At 36.2% G+C, this 17,162-nt stretch overlaps 1 protein-coding gene across 2 annotated transcripts in view; it reads left to right on the top strand.

Annotated features, from left to right (window-relative positions):
- The window catches only part of BTBD9 (BTB (POZ) domain containing 9), an 83,312-nt gene that overhangs the window by 50,896 nt on the left and 15,254 nt on the right, over positions 1-17,162 (top strand). For both annotated transcript variants that reach the window (XM_083114042.1, XM_083114040.1), the window contains exons 5-8: positions 6,991-7,255; positions 10,042-10,261; positions 12,278-12,507; positions 15,676-15,865. In XM_083114042.1, the coding sequence (XP_082970168.1) occupies positions 6,991-7,255; positions 10,042-10,261; positions 12,278-12,507; positions 15,676-15,865 (905 nt within the window). The remainder of the gene's footprint in view (positions 1-6,990; positions 7,256-10,041; positions 10,262-12,277; positions 12,508-15,675; positions 15,866-17,162) is intronic.

Here is a 17,162-nt window from a genome sequence, read left to right as displayed (position 1 = left end):
AAATAATGCGAAATGAACTGCAAAAAGCGAAATTAACTCTTAAACACGAAATTCAGGGTTTATTCACCGACGCGACACCTTCTGAGATCTGAATTATCCTGAGAGTTATGCAATTCTCGGAAAATTGATTAATTCTGCTGTTAATATTGGAGAAGCAAAAATGAACTCCTTTACACACAAATAAACTTAATACTCTGATAACTACATAAATGTGCTATTAGAAGTGAAATGTTAATTCTGTGGAATAAGTGGTTTTTAAATCAAATTTAGGATTATTTTCACAATTTTAAAACCAATATGTCTTTTTACATACCACTTTTCATCCATTTTTTCACCGCTATAACACCAATATTTTATTTTATTTACCGCTTTTGAACCCGAAATTGACTCAGTTTTTGTACCGAAATTTTATCTTTTTATTTACCAAAAATATGTGCCTCTACAAATGAGTCAATGAGCAACTGTGTGGCAGCTGCAGTGTGTGCCCATGCGTTGTCGTGCAGCAACATGATACCGGAAGACAGCATTCCTCGTCGTTTATTCTGTATTGCTCGGCGAAGTTTCTTGAGAGTGTTGCAATACACGGCTGCATTAACTGTTTGTCCATTCGGCAGATACTCAATCAGAAGCACCCCGAACCTGTCCCAGAAGACAGTGAGCATGAGTTTCTTGGTGGAGGTCACTTGCATGAACTTCCCTTTTGTGGGGGATGATGTGTGGCATCCTGCTCATGGTTCTTCATGAACATTCATGCGACCGCCTTAAACAGACTTACCCACTTACGCATCTTGCCTTCAACAATGACATTCTCACCATACACCTCACGTAACTGGCGATAAATGTCTGCTGCTTTCACGTTTTTCGCGGTCAAAACCTGATCACTGATTGTATCTCACACTCAGTGGTATTTTCAATCACCTGCATCACTTCTATTGTCCACCACAACCACACCAAGCATTTTACAACGTGCAAATGGCATCTGTTTACATGCAAGGCATGTTGGTAACTAATGCACATGCGCAGAACGCCAAGCACGCAGTGTTGTCAACGTGAGTGCAAATGGCCCCTAATTTAAAAAAAAACAAAAAAACTCGTATAATGGCATGTTTGTTATTTTGAGTAAATGATACATGTAATACAGACATCACACTGTACTTGTTATTTAAAGAAAGGTAATGGACATTTCCTTAAATGAACTCTAAATATTTAAAAAATATATTTTTAGAAGTGAATTTGAAAATTCAGGTGCTACAGCGACCAGGTGCCTTGTATTTTTTCACCCCTGCTTATTGCAGCACTAATTACAATAATCATAAGACTTTACAGCAAGAGTAGCAGAAAGTACTGTGGTATTCATATATTCTTACATGTTAGTTTTTAATTCTCAGCTATGAAAAATATGCTGGTATGTAATACTGTTTTATACCACCAGAAAAATAGAATGCCCTGAGCTACAACTGAAGAAAAAAAATCACAATTTTTATTTGGGTTACACAAAGCCTATTATTAATGGAACTTGCGAAATATATCTGGTAGTTAGGAAATAGTTTTGAATGAACTGTACATTTTTTAAATGCTGAATCTTGATTTTTTTAATATTTCAAGTTTAAGTGTAACATTATGTGGATTTTTGTAACTGGAGATTTGACTTGTTATAAACCCATGCAACATGTATTTTTAAATGGAATGGAAAGCAATTCCAATCCTGCTCAGACTTCGTAAATAGTCTATCAAATTATAGTCCAGAGATGCTAAAAATGACATGTCTGCATAATAATATGAAATTTTGCTTTAAACCGGGGAAATCTTTAAGTGAAACTTGGTAAATGTTTCAACAACCCTTTGGCAGGGACTGTATGAACCGATTGCAGTGTCATGAGTGGTTTCAGCGTTTCAGAAACAAGATCGAGGAAGATTAAAGATCGGGATGACCTTCGACATCAAAAACGATGAACACATCGACGCTGTTTGGTGCATTATTAAGCAAGAGTTGGTTGAAGCACCATGACAATGTACCAAGTCACACATCACTGCTTGTTGGCCATTTTTTGATTCCTCATGTGATAACTGCCATTACCCACCCACCTTACTCTCCAGACTTGGCACCAGCGGATTTTTTTTGTCTTTCCACAATTGAAAAAAAAAACTATCAAAAGACATCATTTTGAACGTGTAGACAAAATTCAGCAGAACGCGACAACACAGGTGAGAGCTATCCCCAAAATCGCGTTCCAGGAGGCATCCGAAGATTGGCAGAAACAATGTAAGCACTCCATTGCTACTTCGAAGGGGACAAGCATGCGTCCAGTCTTTTTTTGAACAGCCCATGTGTACCTCAAATTTTTTGCAAATATGTAACATGAAATTCTTGTCAGGTGGCGACAGACCTGGAAAACCTTGAAAACTGGGAAAAGTCAGGGAATTTGAGGTGTCAAAAAAGTCAGGGAAATGTTAGGGAATTTTGTCTTGATCGACTTTTTTTTTTTAAAAGATATTGTTATGGAACTCTGCACAGGAACAGGAAATCTTGTTGCTAAATTTCAGTCTCAACTTTTGGGCCCCTTTTATGCACAACACAACCACGATGCCAAAAACCAGTGATGGCGGGAGGAGAGTGAGAGAGAAATTTCCGGAGGGGCAGAAAAATGTGTTAAGCCTCTAAATATTTAGTGGAAAATGCATTGAATTATCATTTTTTCTTGTCCGTATGGGAGAGTAGCAAGGGGACAGAACTGTCAACAGATGTAGGGGATGGGAGCAGGTGGCGCCGTTAGATAGTTGTCGGACGTCGTAGTAATGCATTTTGTTGGACAAACTAAAGGAACATAGAAACAAAGAGGCTCCATTGATACATACGTTTTTTGTCGAATATCGCCACTTGACAAAGTATCTCACTACAATATGCGACAGAAATTGCATGCATGACACACTCATGGAATTGATTTTTGTTGGATGTCTTCGGAAGGCAACATCCAACAGAAATCGCATGCATAAACAAGAGCTTTAGACTGCTAATATGTTGCTGGAATTGTATTATTCTTCTGGCTCACTTCACCTTATTTAATGTAGCAGTGCGGGGCGTTACCCCCACACCCCCTATATGCCTTCATGGCGTGGTGCTAAGCACAGGGGAACACTTTACCTTTACCTTTTGTGCTTACGAAGGTTTTCTTTCATCATCCTGACGTATTACTGGTTTCACACAAATTATCATACATTTACAATGACATTGCACAATTCTTGAATATCAAGAATAATCCAACAAATAGGGATATATATTTAATACTATCACGAAAAAGTGAAACAAAAATCTGCATTGGCAAACGTTATAAAAAATTGGCGAAGTGCATGCTCCCAACCTCAAATTTACTGCTGCATAGTATATTACAATGAAATTAACGCCACTCTCTGTCCTGTCTGTTTCAACTTGTGAGAGATGGTCATTAAACTCTCACTGAGTGAAGTTAATGTTAATATTATGAAATAAAATACTAATAATAAATACGTAAATATTTTAATATCATATTTACTCAAATCATTCAATCATAAAAGCATATCACTTTCTTCAAGAATTGACTTTTCTCTGCCAGCCCTCCTAAATTTTCACTTTTCATTTACAGATTTATACGAGGGGTGCCCAGACAGTAATTTCCAAATACCTTGATTTTTCACAAACACGAAAACCGTGAAAAATGTTAATTGCTGCGAAGTTGTGTTTATGAATGTGCAGTGATGTCTGGACACATTTTTTGCAATGCAAATTTGGCATAAAATGCGAATTGTTGGCGTTTTTAGTGATTTTTTTTAAAAAAAGGTCCTAAAACAACGAAAAATTCCTTGAAATCCAACATTCTTACTTTTTTAGGCTTATGTGCCATATTTGTGTACATAGAACGTGCAAGTTTTCCAACATTTTATTCAAGAGTAAACTATAATGCCTGTTATACATGGAATAATTCCAACAGCCACATTAAATCATGTATTTCCCACGATTTTTTCAACTACTATCAAAACAATTTGCATCACAGAGCAAAGTGGCAGGGTTCTAACAGGAGATCGAGTGCGTATCTACCGTCACTGTCTGCTCCATAGTCTGACCATACTCTCACTCACGACGTCCGGTCAGCACACCTTACAAGATTGCTGGTGGCTCTGTGCCAAATTCTGTGCGTGCAAATATCTGATTACTACACGTAGGCTACAGCACAATTGGTGGGAGACTGTATGAGAGCTGCAATATTTAATCTAGAACTGTCCTAAAACTGCAGCATTGCGACTGTACCAGATTACAGCTACATGCCACTTCTTCCTGCCCGCATGTGTGTGTCGCTCTCTGGCCACTAGTGCTGTGTACACATGCCTTTGGAGCTTTTTTCTGGATGCCTCTCATATATGAACTTTCAGAAGCTGTTATTAACAGAGTGTTCCTGTTTTAATGTTTAGTTAGCTAAATCAGGTAACTATACAATGCAATTCTATAAATTGCTTGCGATAAATTTCTAATACCTACATACCCTTTTCGTCAGCAATGCTGGTATAACTGCATGTTGTCAGTTTCACAGTACTTCACTTGGATATACTGTACTGAAGCAGAAATCCATGGATAATGTAAGAAAATATGACAATTTATTTTGTACAATTTAATTGTTTCACTTATATGCAAGAGTTAAATTGTTTGCTTTACAGAGAACAGAGAAGTAGATTTATGCATCGAAAAATGAGTCCGCACTCATGGTTCTTGCAAACAGAGGCTTCCAAACCTCAGTGGAAATATCAACATATAATGCCAAGAATGTATGAGGAGACTGATAAATTACAAATTGTATTTCTTAATCAATCACTCATCACACTAATCTCATTTAGTCGTAACTTTAAAAATAATCAAGTGTTTTATTTTAAACTTACTCTGTATGATAAAATTCCGTAATACTTCCCTAGCTTGTGAATTGTAATAATTTTCCAAATTCACTATTTTGCAGTTTGAATTCAAATCATAGAGAATAGAGAAATTAAGTCAATTTCAAAGAAGGTAATATTGGTACTTAACAAATCCATACCTGGATCTGTATGAGATTATTATTTCCATTTGCAGAAACATTGATTTAGTTTAGTTTGTAATTGACAGGGGAAAAACATAAATTTTGCCCTGGGAAACCTGGAAGAGTCAGGGAATTTTATTTCTCCTTGTTTGTAGCCACCCTGCTTGTGTATATTGTTCCTAATTTGTTTGAAATTTTGTGAATTTTGCTTGGCTGCATACAAAGGAAAAGCTATATACAGTAGAACGTTGTTTATCCGCATTAATTGGGACCGAAGGTTATGCGGATAACGATTTTTGAGGATAATCAAAGATGTGTTTATTTAACAAAGAAAAGCACGTACAGTGCAGGTTTATTTTATACATACAGTACACAGTACTAGGTACATACATATACAGTACAAGAAGACAAAAGACATGAGAAAATGACAACACACTCGTAATATACGTACAGTATCTAGCTTGGGAATATTCTACCCTCAGAGGCATGTGACACACTGTTGATTGGTTGAGAGTGTACTTGGGGTTATGCTCTAAGCAGGTGGTTTAGTCTTGTTTGAGAATGGTGCCAAGGTAGTTTTTTTTTAGATATGAAAACTACTGACTACTTGATTACTAGTTATTTTTAAAACACCCTGCTTTGCTTATACCTAAGGTAGTTTCTTAAATATTATTTTGGTTACTAATATATTAAGAAAAAACTTTTGAGGCATCCTATGTGAGAGACTAGTCTAGTCTAGTAAATTAAACTAAAATTGTTCTGTGACTCTCTCATTCTTCACATCTATGTATCATCTATGCCTTTGTAAATATGTGCTATCATATTTATTTCTACTCAAAATAATTTCTTAGCTATAAAAAAACTGACTACTTGGTTACCAATAAAAAAAATAGATACTACTTTTAACACACCATGCCTTTCATTCTCATTTGCCATGCTTCAACATAACAAATGTATATGACTTTTGGGACATACTGTCTATTGTTCACCTACACATACTAGTATTGATCCAGTCTAGAATTCCTTGCACAAGGTTGTGATAAGTTACTCACTCACGCATGTGTATGACTTTTTAGTTTTTCTTTTCTTAAAATTGACCAAACCACCGAGTTTCTCATTCAATTGCACCAGTTTCTCACATAATAAAGGCCCAGAAACAGGATCTCCCTTACTTCTTCTTTGAATGAACCATAGATACACAGCTTCTTCCAGCTTTTCATCCTGTGCTGTTCTCATAGTTCTTCTTTTTTTGGAACCTTCTTCACTATCTAACTTTGACACAAATTTCAGAATTTCATCTTTTCGGGTTTTTATATCATAAACCATCGTCCCTTCCAATCCCAAAACTTGTGGCAAGACATTCTACACTCTCACCTTTATCGAGCCATTTGATAATCTCTACCTTTTTTTCCAATTGATAGAACATTGGAACTCCATTTAACTTCATCACCACTTGGAGAGGCCATGGCTACTACAAAACAACACAAATCCTGAGTTCTTCACACAAAGAAGCACTCTTAAAAAACAGTACTGTACTGTACTGTACTGCTAGTTTCTGATCACAATGTTAGGTTGACGAATTCAAATTTGCTTGGCAGGTGTTCCCACCCCTTCAGTTTAATTGTTGCAGAGTCCATTACTCAACTTTCCTTCTGCAGAGTTGCCGGTCCATTTAAAAAAAACAACACTAAAACACATCAGATCCAATGTACTATTGAAGAAATTGCTTAAATTTGTTCAAAACTGAATCTTGCTTTTTTGAGTTTGCAGATAACTGACGTTGTGGATAATGAACTGTGGATAAATGTCGTTCTACTGTAATTCCATTAAAAGAAAAATTGCGGCGAACTTCCGTCATATCTTTAAACTGCTATGTTAGACAAACATATTCTCTTTGTAACATGCTCATCATTACCATAATGTAATGAAGTTCATTTTTTGTTTTTTCCAGAGTTCACTGAAAGAATTAATTACTAGGGATTCGTTCTGTGCACCAGAGGTGGAAATTTTCCGAGCTGTTTGCCAGTGGGCCCAACACAATCCTGAGGAAGATTCCCAGAGCATCCTGGAAGCCGTGAGACTACCCCTTATGTCTCTAACAGAGCTGCTGACCGTTGTTCGTCCAGCGGGGATTGTCAGTCCAGATTGTATATTAGATGCGATACAGGCACGCACCGAATGTCGTGACACAGAATTAAAATATCGAGGATACTTAAGTAAGTATTTTCTTGAATTTTGGATGAGAGGTAGATAGATGTTTAAAATATTGGTAAATTTCTTATCAGTGCTAGTAAAGCTTTCATAAAGAACGTGCCAGTTCCCCGTATGTTGATGGTGCATACCTCGCAGTTACTCTTGTCTTGTAGTGGTGGTTTCTCGTGCAACTCAAGAGCAACAAAACTAGTTTTTGTTACGGCTAATCCAATTGAGCCAATATGGATACTGATACCTGTGTAGATTTCCACAAATACTGTGTACGTTTTGGTATATTTGGCAGGAAAATGATCTGAAATAGAAACACTAATTTTGGGAAATATAAGACTGAGAATTTTTGGAGTCATAATATATCGGTTTCTGTAATGTGAGTTTGATTGATGGGCACCAATTTAGAAAAAAAATGATGAAAAATGAAGATCCCTACCGATTAGGCATAAATAAAACAAGAATATCAGATTTTTAGTTTATTTAGTTTATAATTGTCAGGGAAAAATGTAAATTTTGTCCTGGAGAACCTGGAAAAGTCAGGGAATTTCATTTCTGCTTGTTTGTTAGCCACCCTGTGTATAAAGGGGTCCATTTTTTCTTCTCAAATATTTACAGCAGAATTTATCGTGTCTGTAAATGAACTCTGAATTTCATGTTTAAGAGTCTTTCACATTTTGTAGTTCATTTCGCATTATTTCGTGACAAGACAGGGTAGGAAAATGTGCCTCTCACCTTTCAGAAATATGAAAAATTAACATTACAATGTGTTAATTCACATTTCGTGTTTTCGTCAAAAACTAAATATGCATGCGTCTAATTATAAGCATCAACTTATGAGAGTTTTGCTTTGAAGCATTAAAAAATGTCATCAGAATATGAGAATACCTGTTATGTAATCACAAAATACAGTTTTTTCATATAATGTTGGTACAAGATCAATGAAAACTTCAAATTTTACATTACTTCCATGCAAGTGTCACGTGTATGGTTACCAGATCACTATCATGAAAAGGAATAGAATAGAAAAGTATTTTTATTTACTACAGAGTGAGATTCAGCCTTGGTCTGCTCTACCACCTAACTCTGTTAGGACATGCTATCCCAAAATGTAGGACTTTTAAGTCAAAATGCAGGATATAAACCATTCGCAGTAAATAATACACATTATACCAGAACATGTTAGCAAAAATCCAAAATTGACACATTTTCAATTTTAAAAATAATGATTTTTATCATTTTGAGGGGAATAAGCAACGCGGTTGATAATATAAGACGTAAGCGAGTTACTAAAGTTATATCCGCGAAACTTACTTGTAAATGTTCTATTAATTTATGTCTTATATAATGATTTTTTCATGATTTCTTAAATACAAAATTCCCAGACTTATAATCGGTACTAAACAGTACATGTGAGGATCATCATGTGTGAAATGCCATTCTTCTCATCCAAATCAGCAATTGTATGCACATTTTCTAATAGATTTTACTTCTGAATTTTAGTTTCCGGGCTTTGCTACAACCTAGATATCCAAGAACGAAAGCTCCTCCTTGGAATGGTTTTGAAAGTTTAATTTTGGGTGGTTTTTAGTTCATTAACTTTGTTCTGTATTGCCTGTTTTAAAATGAAAATAATGAAGAAGAATTGGAAACACTGTGTAGGATTACTTGCATTGCGATAAATGCCAAAGTAAGAAATTCCACTCGGGTGCCGAACTGAGTGTGGCCCCAAAACTGTTGATTATTGCTTTGGTCTTTGTTCTAGCACATCAAACTTTTGTTTTCTTTCTTTTTTCATCTTTTTTTTTTGTCTCAATCAAAATAAATGTCACTATTAAGTGGGGAACTGCAGTCTATAGACTTGCATGATTTTTTTATGTTCAATGACTGAAACATACATTTTCTTAATATAAATTATGTGACGCTCAAAATGTAGGACATGAGCTTTTTCAAATTCCTCCCGGACGCCGGACATGCTAAAATGAAGGACATGTCTGGGAAAAAGAGGACCCTAGTCACATGGCATTTTTGCAGACCCTGCAAACGAAAAGTATTGGCCAATATTCCTAAATGAAATCGAACAGATACTTTGTGATACTGATACACTGGTATCAGGTCAGCTCCAGTTTTTATAAAAGCTGTTGAAATGGCCACTAGAGGAGGAGCTCCTTCCTATCCGTGTGATTGCACACCGAGGGATAGAAATCAAGGTGGTTAAATGTCCTGGAACCCATGAATTCTAATGGGTTCTGTAACAGGATCGGAACCTTCTTTTCTCGCACAATTTAAATTCTGTCTAAGTTGCGTATTGTTTCATTTCAGTACGGAACTTGTTTCGTATTTAAATTGATCCGGAAAAAATGTTCTGGGCCAGAATTGAAGTACTTTACAGAGAGAAAGGTTTTTTACGGTCTAGAACCCATTTACTCTTGCTGATTTTCTCTCCCGGACCAGAATTGAATTTATTTAGAATTCCTGAACCTTTAACAACCCTTATAAAAATGCATGTGAAAAGGAATGACACATGTGAACTGTGACTTCAAGAAGACAAAAAATGCAGTGGAACCTTGAAATTGTGTTTTTCAAGGTCAAGAGTGAAAAAACTTACGAGAAAAATATAAAATTTGTTAACATTTTGTAACATTTTGTTGCACTTGGACCATACAAAATGCATATTGCAGGAAAATGTAAAATCTGAGAGCCTGAAATCAGAGTTTCGCTGTATTGCTTTTTGAACATTATGAAAGCTGTATGATTGTGTGATGTATAACTGTTGGACTCACTACTGCACTCATTTTAGTGGCTGAAGAGAACGTTGCTCATCCAAGGCACGGAACGCAAGTATTACAAGGGGAGATGCGGGCTGCACTCCTGGATGGGGACTGCAATAACTACGACATGGAGAGAGGATTCACGCGGCACGCAATCAACGACAATGCTGAGCAGGGTATCCTCATCAAACTTGGAATGCAGTGCATCATAAACCATGTTAAGTTGCTGCTTTGGGATAAAGATATACGGTAATACATGTCTTTGAAATATTATCTGCCAACCTTTTAGATGATATTTGTATGTTATAAGTAGGGAACCTAAGTTTTTGCAATCACTGTAACAGCCGGAAGTGTTGATTGTTGCCAGAAAATGGTTATAAATGGGTAAAATGCATGTTTTATGCATGATGTGGTAATGCTGTTTAATCAAATAGCACCAGGTTGGGTTTCCAGTGGATGCATTTTGCACAGTGGTTGGGTTCCCACTTTAAACTGTAGGTCCAGTCCTGTATAAAGTGTACTTAAAACAAACTTTTTGCATAAAGAATACCTATGCCCAGGCTAACATTCAAACCTGGGACTCCTAACATCGAGGCATGCTATGCTAACCACTTCGCCACATGAAATTGTTATTATTTATTTGTTTAGCACAGAATACATTTCCCAATTATGTTGAACATAATATGCCATACATAGACTCCATTGCTCCTTAATTTTGCCTTAGAATATGCTGTTAGGAAGGTAAAAGAAATTAATGATGGACTAAAATTAAACAGAGTGACTCAGTTGTTAGCATATGCAGATGATGTAGACTTACTAGGGGATGATATTATAAACTTTATCATTGTCGTCATCATGATGATCATTATTATCAGAAGTAGTCAAAACTAAAATAATGCAAGTGCCATCCCGTTATTCTCAGGATCCAGCATATATATATATTTTTTTTTTTTTTACAAATATGAGCCAAGACCATGAATCCAAAAAAGATAAGCTAGGAAATGTGATCTTAAAGTGTTTAATTTATTAATTAATGCAAGATTGGATTAAAAGTAATTATTTATTTTGCCTTAGTGGCCTTCCTAAAGAAGACTCAACTGGTAAGAGCGAGAATAATTATGCAATATGTTCTAATATATGACTCTGCCATATTGTTGCAGATTTTAAAATTTGGCTGGCAGGAGTGAAAAAAATCACAGTGACATGTTTGTTATTCCGATTTAATGATGCACATGATATAGAAAAAACAAGCATTTAAAACACATACTGCACTTGTTATTTTGTTTAAAAAAGGACTGTAATGGAAATTTCTGTAAGCGAACTTGAAAAATATATATATATATATTAAAAAGAAAGTAGAACTGAACTAAAAAATTGAGGCACCATGGTGACTCGGCACCCTGTATTTTTCTGCCCCTGTTTATTATGATTACATGTGAAACACTTGGTTTGAACCCCTCCTGAAATATAGTTCTACATATGTGCCTGATTATAGCTTACAGTTTCTAATAAACTCAGGGCATTGACAGTTTATTCCTGCTCAACTTCCATAGGAAAATGAAATTGCTTATAATTCACCTGTCAACTTGGGTCTTCATGCCAAAATGTTTACACATTATCTTGTAGTTTTCTCTGTATTAATGTGCAGTTGCAATTTTAATTTATAAGAAAAATGCAAAAGAATAAGTGGTTCTGGTTGTGGACAGCCCTGTTTCCAAGACCTTCTTCATGCTTTCCAAGAAGTGTAAAATGTTAGTTAAAAGGTAAAATAAATAGGAAAGTTGAAGGTTGATAGCAAGCTGAGGGATGCTCTGTCATGTTGTGTTCATATTTATTAGGGATGGGACCGATTAATTGGTGCTCTATCGGTATTGGCCGATATAGGCATATCGGCTTATCGGTAAAATTACCGATTTTACCGATCCGATATATCAATAAATATCTGATAATTTAGTGCAAAATTCTGCCATTTTGTTGTAATTTTTATGGATAACCTCCATGCTCTACTTAATAAAAGAGTAAATGTCTAAATGTGCAACTTCTTTTGCACCTTGATACAATTTATTAAGGAGGTCAATGACCATTTCTAATTTTATGTCGGATCTCTATAATATCGGTTATCGGTATCAGTAAATTTTATATCTATACTTTATCGGTATCGGACAAAATTTCATATTGGGCCATCCCTAATATTTATTGTATTGTGAAACAGTGGTTATGGGAACATTCAAGAAATAATTTTCATTTATCTTCCATTATTTTCAGGTCCTACTCGTATTACATCGAAGTTTCCATGGATCAGAAGGACTGGGTGAGAGTGGTGGACTACACTCGCTATTTCTGTAGATCATGGCAGTATTTGTCCTTCGATCCTAGAGTTGTTCGATACATAAGAATTGTTGGGACAAATAATACTGTCAATAAAGTGTTCCATGTGGTTTCTTTTGAAGCCATGTACACCAATGCATCATTTGAGCTGGAGAAGGGGCTAGTTGGTAAGTATTCAGTAAGAATTTCATCAGTGCTTGTCTGATAAGGCCGCAAGTGAGAAAATTTAATTTTTTTAAGATTGATTTTGTGGAACCTTCAGCCTGAGCAAGTTTTCATGCTTCTGCCTCTTAATGATTATCACAGGATGCTAAGAAATCAATCAATCAAGAATTGATTTGGAACTTATGTTCCAGTAAAACTAGTCTTGGGCTGGGAATATTTTCTGACTGTTCCTGTACAAAGGGGCTCACCCAGTCTCCAAACAATTGGTACCTTTAAGCTGAGTTGGGTTGGGGCTAAAGGCAGCAGACGTATGGTGTTGGTCGCATCACCTCCACTATGGTCGATATTAAGATGGGCCTTTATTGTGTGATGCAGTGCACAGCGGATAGCATTACCTTTTACCCTTTTCAGATAAGCAATAATATGTGGGAATGTGTGTGGTAAAGCTAAGCTGTCCCCTACATACTGCACTGTGCCTTGACAATACATAGGGGTGTGGAGATAGGGCAACATTTATTTCCATACTGGAGATGATGTGATAAGCACCAGGATCTGGATTACCCCCCCCCCCCCCCTCCTCTCAGGTATCCATTGGAGGCTGTGTGTACCCAGAACTGCTCTTTGTAGTAGCATCGTCAGAAAAATTCCCACCGGAGGCCCCCTGGGAATTGAAACCAGGCCTCAGTGGTGTAAAATTATTTTATTAATAATTTGGAGCTCTGATGATGAAATTCTAATTTATTTATTTAATAGAAGATTCCAAATACAGTGTAGCCATTTTACATTGGAACGATTTTATAGAACATAAGGACAAAAAAAATAATAACATAATACAACAAAAATAATAACATAGAAAAATTACATGTGGTTAAGAGACTTGCATACTTTTAGCTAACTTTCTTCTAAAACAGTCCAGATTTTCAAAAATGTCTATTTGGCTTCCTAGATTATTATACAGTATTAACTGGGCAGTCTATGGAACAGAGAGCGCTGGATGAGGCACAATCTCGGCTTCTGAGAAGCAAAAAGTTGAGTGCTTCTTGTTGAGCGGGCAGGCACACGAAAGTGAATTTCCTGAAGAAGGCGGTCACTTCTGAGGTTGCCATTCACTATTTTATGTAGAAATATATGGTCAGCCAGTCTATGTCTCTCTTGTGGAGTTTGGATATTTAACATTTGCAGGAGGATGGACTTATGCAAGTGTTTTGTGGACGGAATTCGGTGTCGAACAATGGCCAGGAAGAAATTTAGGACGGAATTTAGTCTTATCTGAATTTGAGGGGCATGCCATAGACCAGATCGGAGAACAGTATTCAATTTTAGGTGACACAAAAGATTTGTGAAAGGTGCTGAGTTTTCTAGAATTTTTAAAACTACTGAGAGTTAGTGTGGGTCTAGTAAAATGCTCACATCGCCTAATGTTTAGACAACTGTCATTAGTTTTATTTTCTTTCCATGCCAGCCTTGTACATGAGAACGAAAGTGCAACGATCTTGCACAGCTCATATTTAACGTCTGACTTTAGTGAGATCATTGCATCCAGTACATTGAAATTATGCACCCAAGAGCTAGGGGCAGCAGAAAGGGATTCTCATCGCACTCTACTGCTATGCTGCAACATTGGAAGTGCTCTTTCCATCTCTTCATTTGCTCTTTATCTGTTAATAGTCTGCCATTCTTATCATTGACTGGTACTTTTTTCTTATATTGTTGCTTTGATAGTGTGTTGTTCTATCCATGCACTCTTCTTCAACCTCCCAGTCAAAATCCTTACACTGTTTCTCTAGGCAACTTTTTTTGGTTTCTTGTTTTTACAGTATTTAAGTCTTCTTTCTTCATTTTCCTAGCTTAAATTTTATCCCATGTGTCAGTTGACATCCAGTTTTTCAGATTACTTTCTCTATATGCTTAAAAGTTTTCACTTGCTTCTATCGAATTGTCTTGTTCTCCTTCCATTTTTCTCTATTATATCCCGCCTCTCTTTCTTCTAGATCTTATCTTCCTCCATTTGCAAACTTTTCAAACATTTTTCGATTCCAAAGCAAAACTATTTTTTATTTCTTTGTTATTTAACTTTTCACATCAAACTTCTTCCCTATTTTTAGAAACTTTTTATTTGCTGCCTTTATACGAAGTTTAAGGACTGCAATTACCAAGTGGTGGTCACCAATGCTTGCTTTTTTTAATTTCTTACATCAAGAAGGGATCTTTTCCATTTACGGGTAATACAAACATGATTACTTTGATTTTCTGTCACGTGATTAGGTGACACCCATGTCACTTTATGGATTTTTTTGTGGGGGAAAATCGTTCCACCTATGATTAGATCATTTTATGCACAAAGGTCTACAAATAACTGGCTATTTTCCTTCCTTCCCCTAGTCCATGTCTGTCCACATATATTTTTTTTATTTTGTACTATTATTTGTTGAAATCTTCAATACAATTCCATTTTTCTGATGTCTGAAACTTACGTTGGGGCATAGCACTGTGTGGAGAGTAAACTGTGGCTGCAGCTACCAGCCATTTGCAGCAGTGCACTTTGCTTTGCTTCGCCAACTAACTTTCTTCTTTTCTGTATCATGTATGGCTATGCTTCACAGGTTTTCAAGACATAGTGTAGTGTGCTCCTGTTCTTTGGAATAATGTATTAGGCTGTTTAAATTGTTTGTTATAGAAATCACATTGATATTTGTGAGCAACAATAGCAAATATTTATACTGTACTGTAGTTTTAGAATATATAACTTAACTCATGGCACAAGAACCCTTTTGGGCCAGTACTTACCTGTCACTGTCAGTCTCACTCCCACATGCGTCAGCAGAGGTGGACAATCATCCAACCACTTATGGGGTGACACGTGCTCAGCACGATGAACCCCCAGTCGTTGTAGTTTTCCATGACTGGGTTACACTACTCATCCGTAGCTCCCCAATTTCCTCACAATGGTGTGTGGCCCACACACACACTGAAATCTCAGGATAAAAGTTTTTAATCTTCCCCCAGGAGACTCGAACCTGCATGCATCCCGTACCCGTAAGCTGAGCCTTAAAACCACACAGCCAGGGTGCAGGACTTTAGAATATGTAGTATTGACATTTGTTCAGGAATAAATTAAAGTTTGAGCTTAGTAGCTTAATTCTCTCTTTTTTCCCCCCCATAAATTTCAGTTCCAAAACAAAACGTTGCAACAATCGAGAAAAGTGCATCTGTCATCGAAGGAGTAAGTCGAAGTAGGAATGCCTTGTTGAATGGCGACGTCAAGAATTATGACTGGGATTCTGGCTATACCTGCCATCAGCTGGGAAGTGGATCGATTTTAGTGCAGTTGGGGCAGCCGTACATGGTGGACTCTATGAGGTCAGTACTTCATATCTTATCATTTAGATTAATGGTCATAATCTGGTAACTGTGTGTGCATGTAGACAGTATAAATGTACCTATGACATTTCAGCTCCAGTTATTAAAAATTATGGATACTCGAATTTGGACTCAAATTAAAAATTAACCAGTAGACCTACACATAAACAAATTACATAAAAATTTAGCTTATTCAATTCTGCATTACCATATTAATCTATGGCAACCATTTTTTTTGAGTATGTCTTCAATTTTTTTATTGTCGGGAGAATAAAAAAAGTGGCAGTTTTTTTTTGTGTTTTCCAAACTACCACTCTTTGAAATTGTATAAATAAAAAACTAGTGATCCAATCATGATGAAATTTAAGTAGAGTGCAGGTAGAAAGGTTTTAAATACAATTCTAAAATTTCAGATTTTTTAAATCGGCCAAAGAAGAGTTTATCAATTTTCTGAAACAACTTTTTCTTAGTAGTGAGTAGTCCCACAAATACGTTCTTCATCTTGTTTTGCAGCTATTTTTAAAACCGATTGTCCTTGTCAGTTCACATTGCGAAACCGATTTGATACAGATTTTTATTGAACCACTTGCAGCAACAGCCTGCAGTTTCCATGGTTAATGAACATCGCTGTAGTGAGAAAACTTTACTCCAATATTTCGACTTCAAACAGCATAATGGTTAAAGTTGTGTTGTAACAAAGAACATCACCTTAAAAATATGAAAATGAGGTTCCACTGTACTTCCTCACACTTGTCATTTTTACTCTGAGAAAAAATATTTTTTAAATGCCAGAAACACACCACACATACACACGCGTTAATAATACAGAAGTGCATGGCATTGCTCAAATTACTCGTGACAACTTTTAAAGCTCATGTACCAGTGCACATGAATCTTCGGAATATTACTTGAGCTGTAATGTTTCCAGAGTCACATATTATGGTAACTACCATGTCATACCCTGCACCTCACAAAATTTAAAGGTTAAAAATGTTTATAAGTCGGTTAATAGTGATATTCCAGCAAAATGAGTAGAAGAACTCCATGGTGGAGTGGTTAACATGCAGTTCATTGTTTGATTTTTCTTCTACTTCACCATTTTACCATTTCTTCTTAATGCTATTAAGTTCAGAAAGGTAAAAAAAAGTGCCGTTATACACCCAGAATAGAAATATTCAGGTCAAAGTTTATTTTGAAAGTTCACTTTAGCCCACAGCTTAATTGGGACGGGACCCACAGTCAATAAAATTGAATCTGAACCATTCAAGTGTGATCTATCAGGGAATTGAACCTCGGC

The sequence above is a fragment of the Lepisma saccharinum genome, chromosome 28, assembly GCF_977018435.1.
Source record: "Lepisma saccharinum chromosome 28, izLepSacc3.1, whole genome shotgun sequence".
Classification (NCBI taxonomy): domain Eukaryota; kingdom Metazoa; phylum Arthropoda; class Insecta; order Zygentoma; family Lepismatidae; genus Lepisma; species Lepisma saccharinum.
This window is presented reverse-complemented; position numbering and strand designations above follow the sequence as displayed.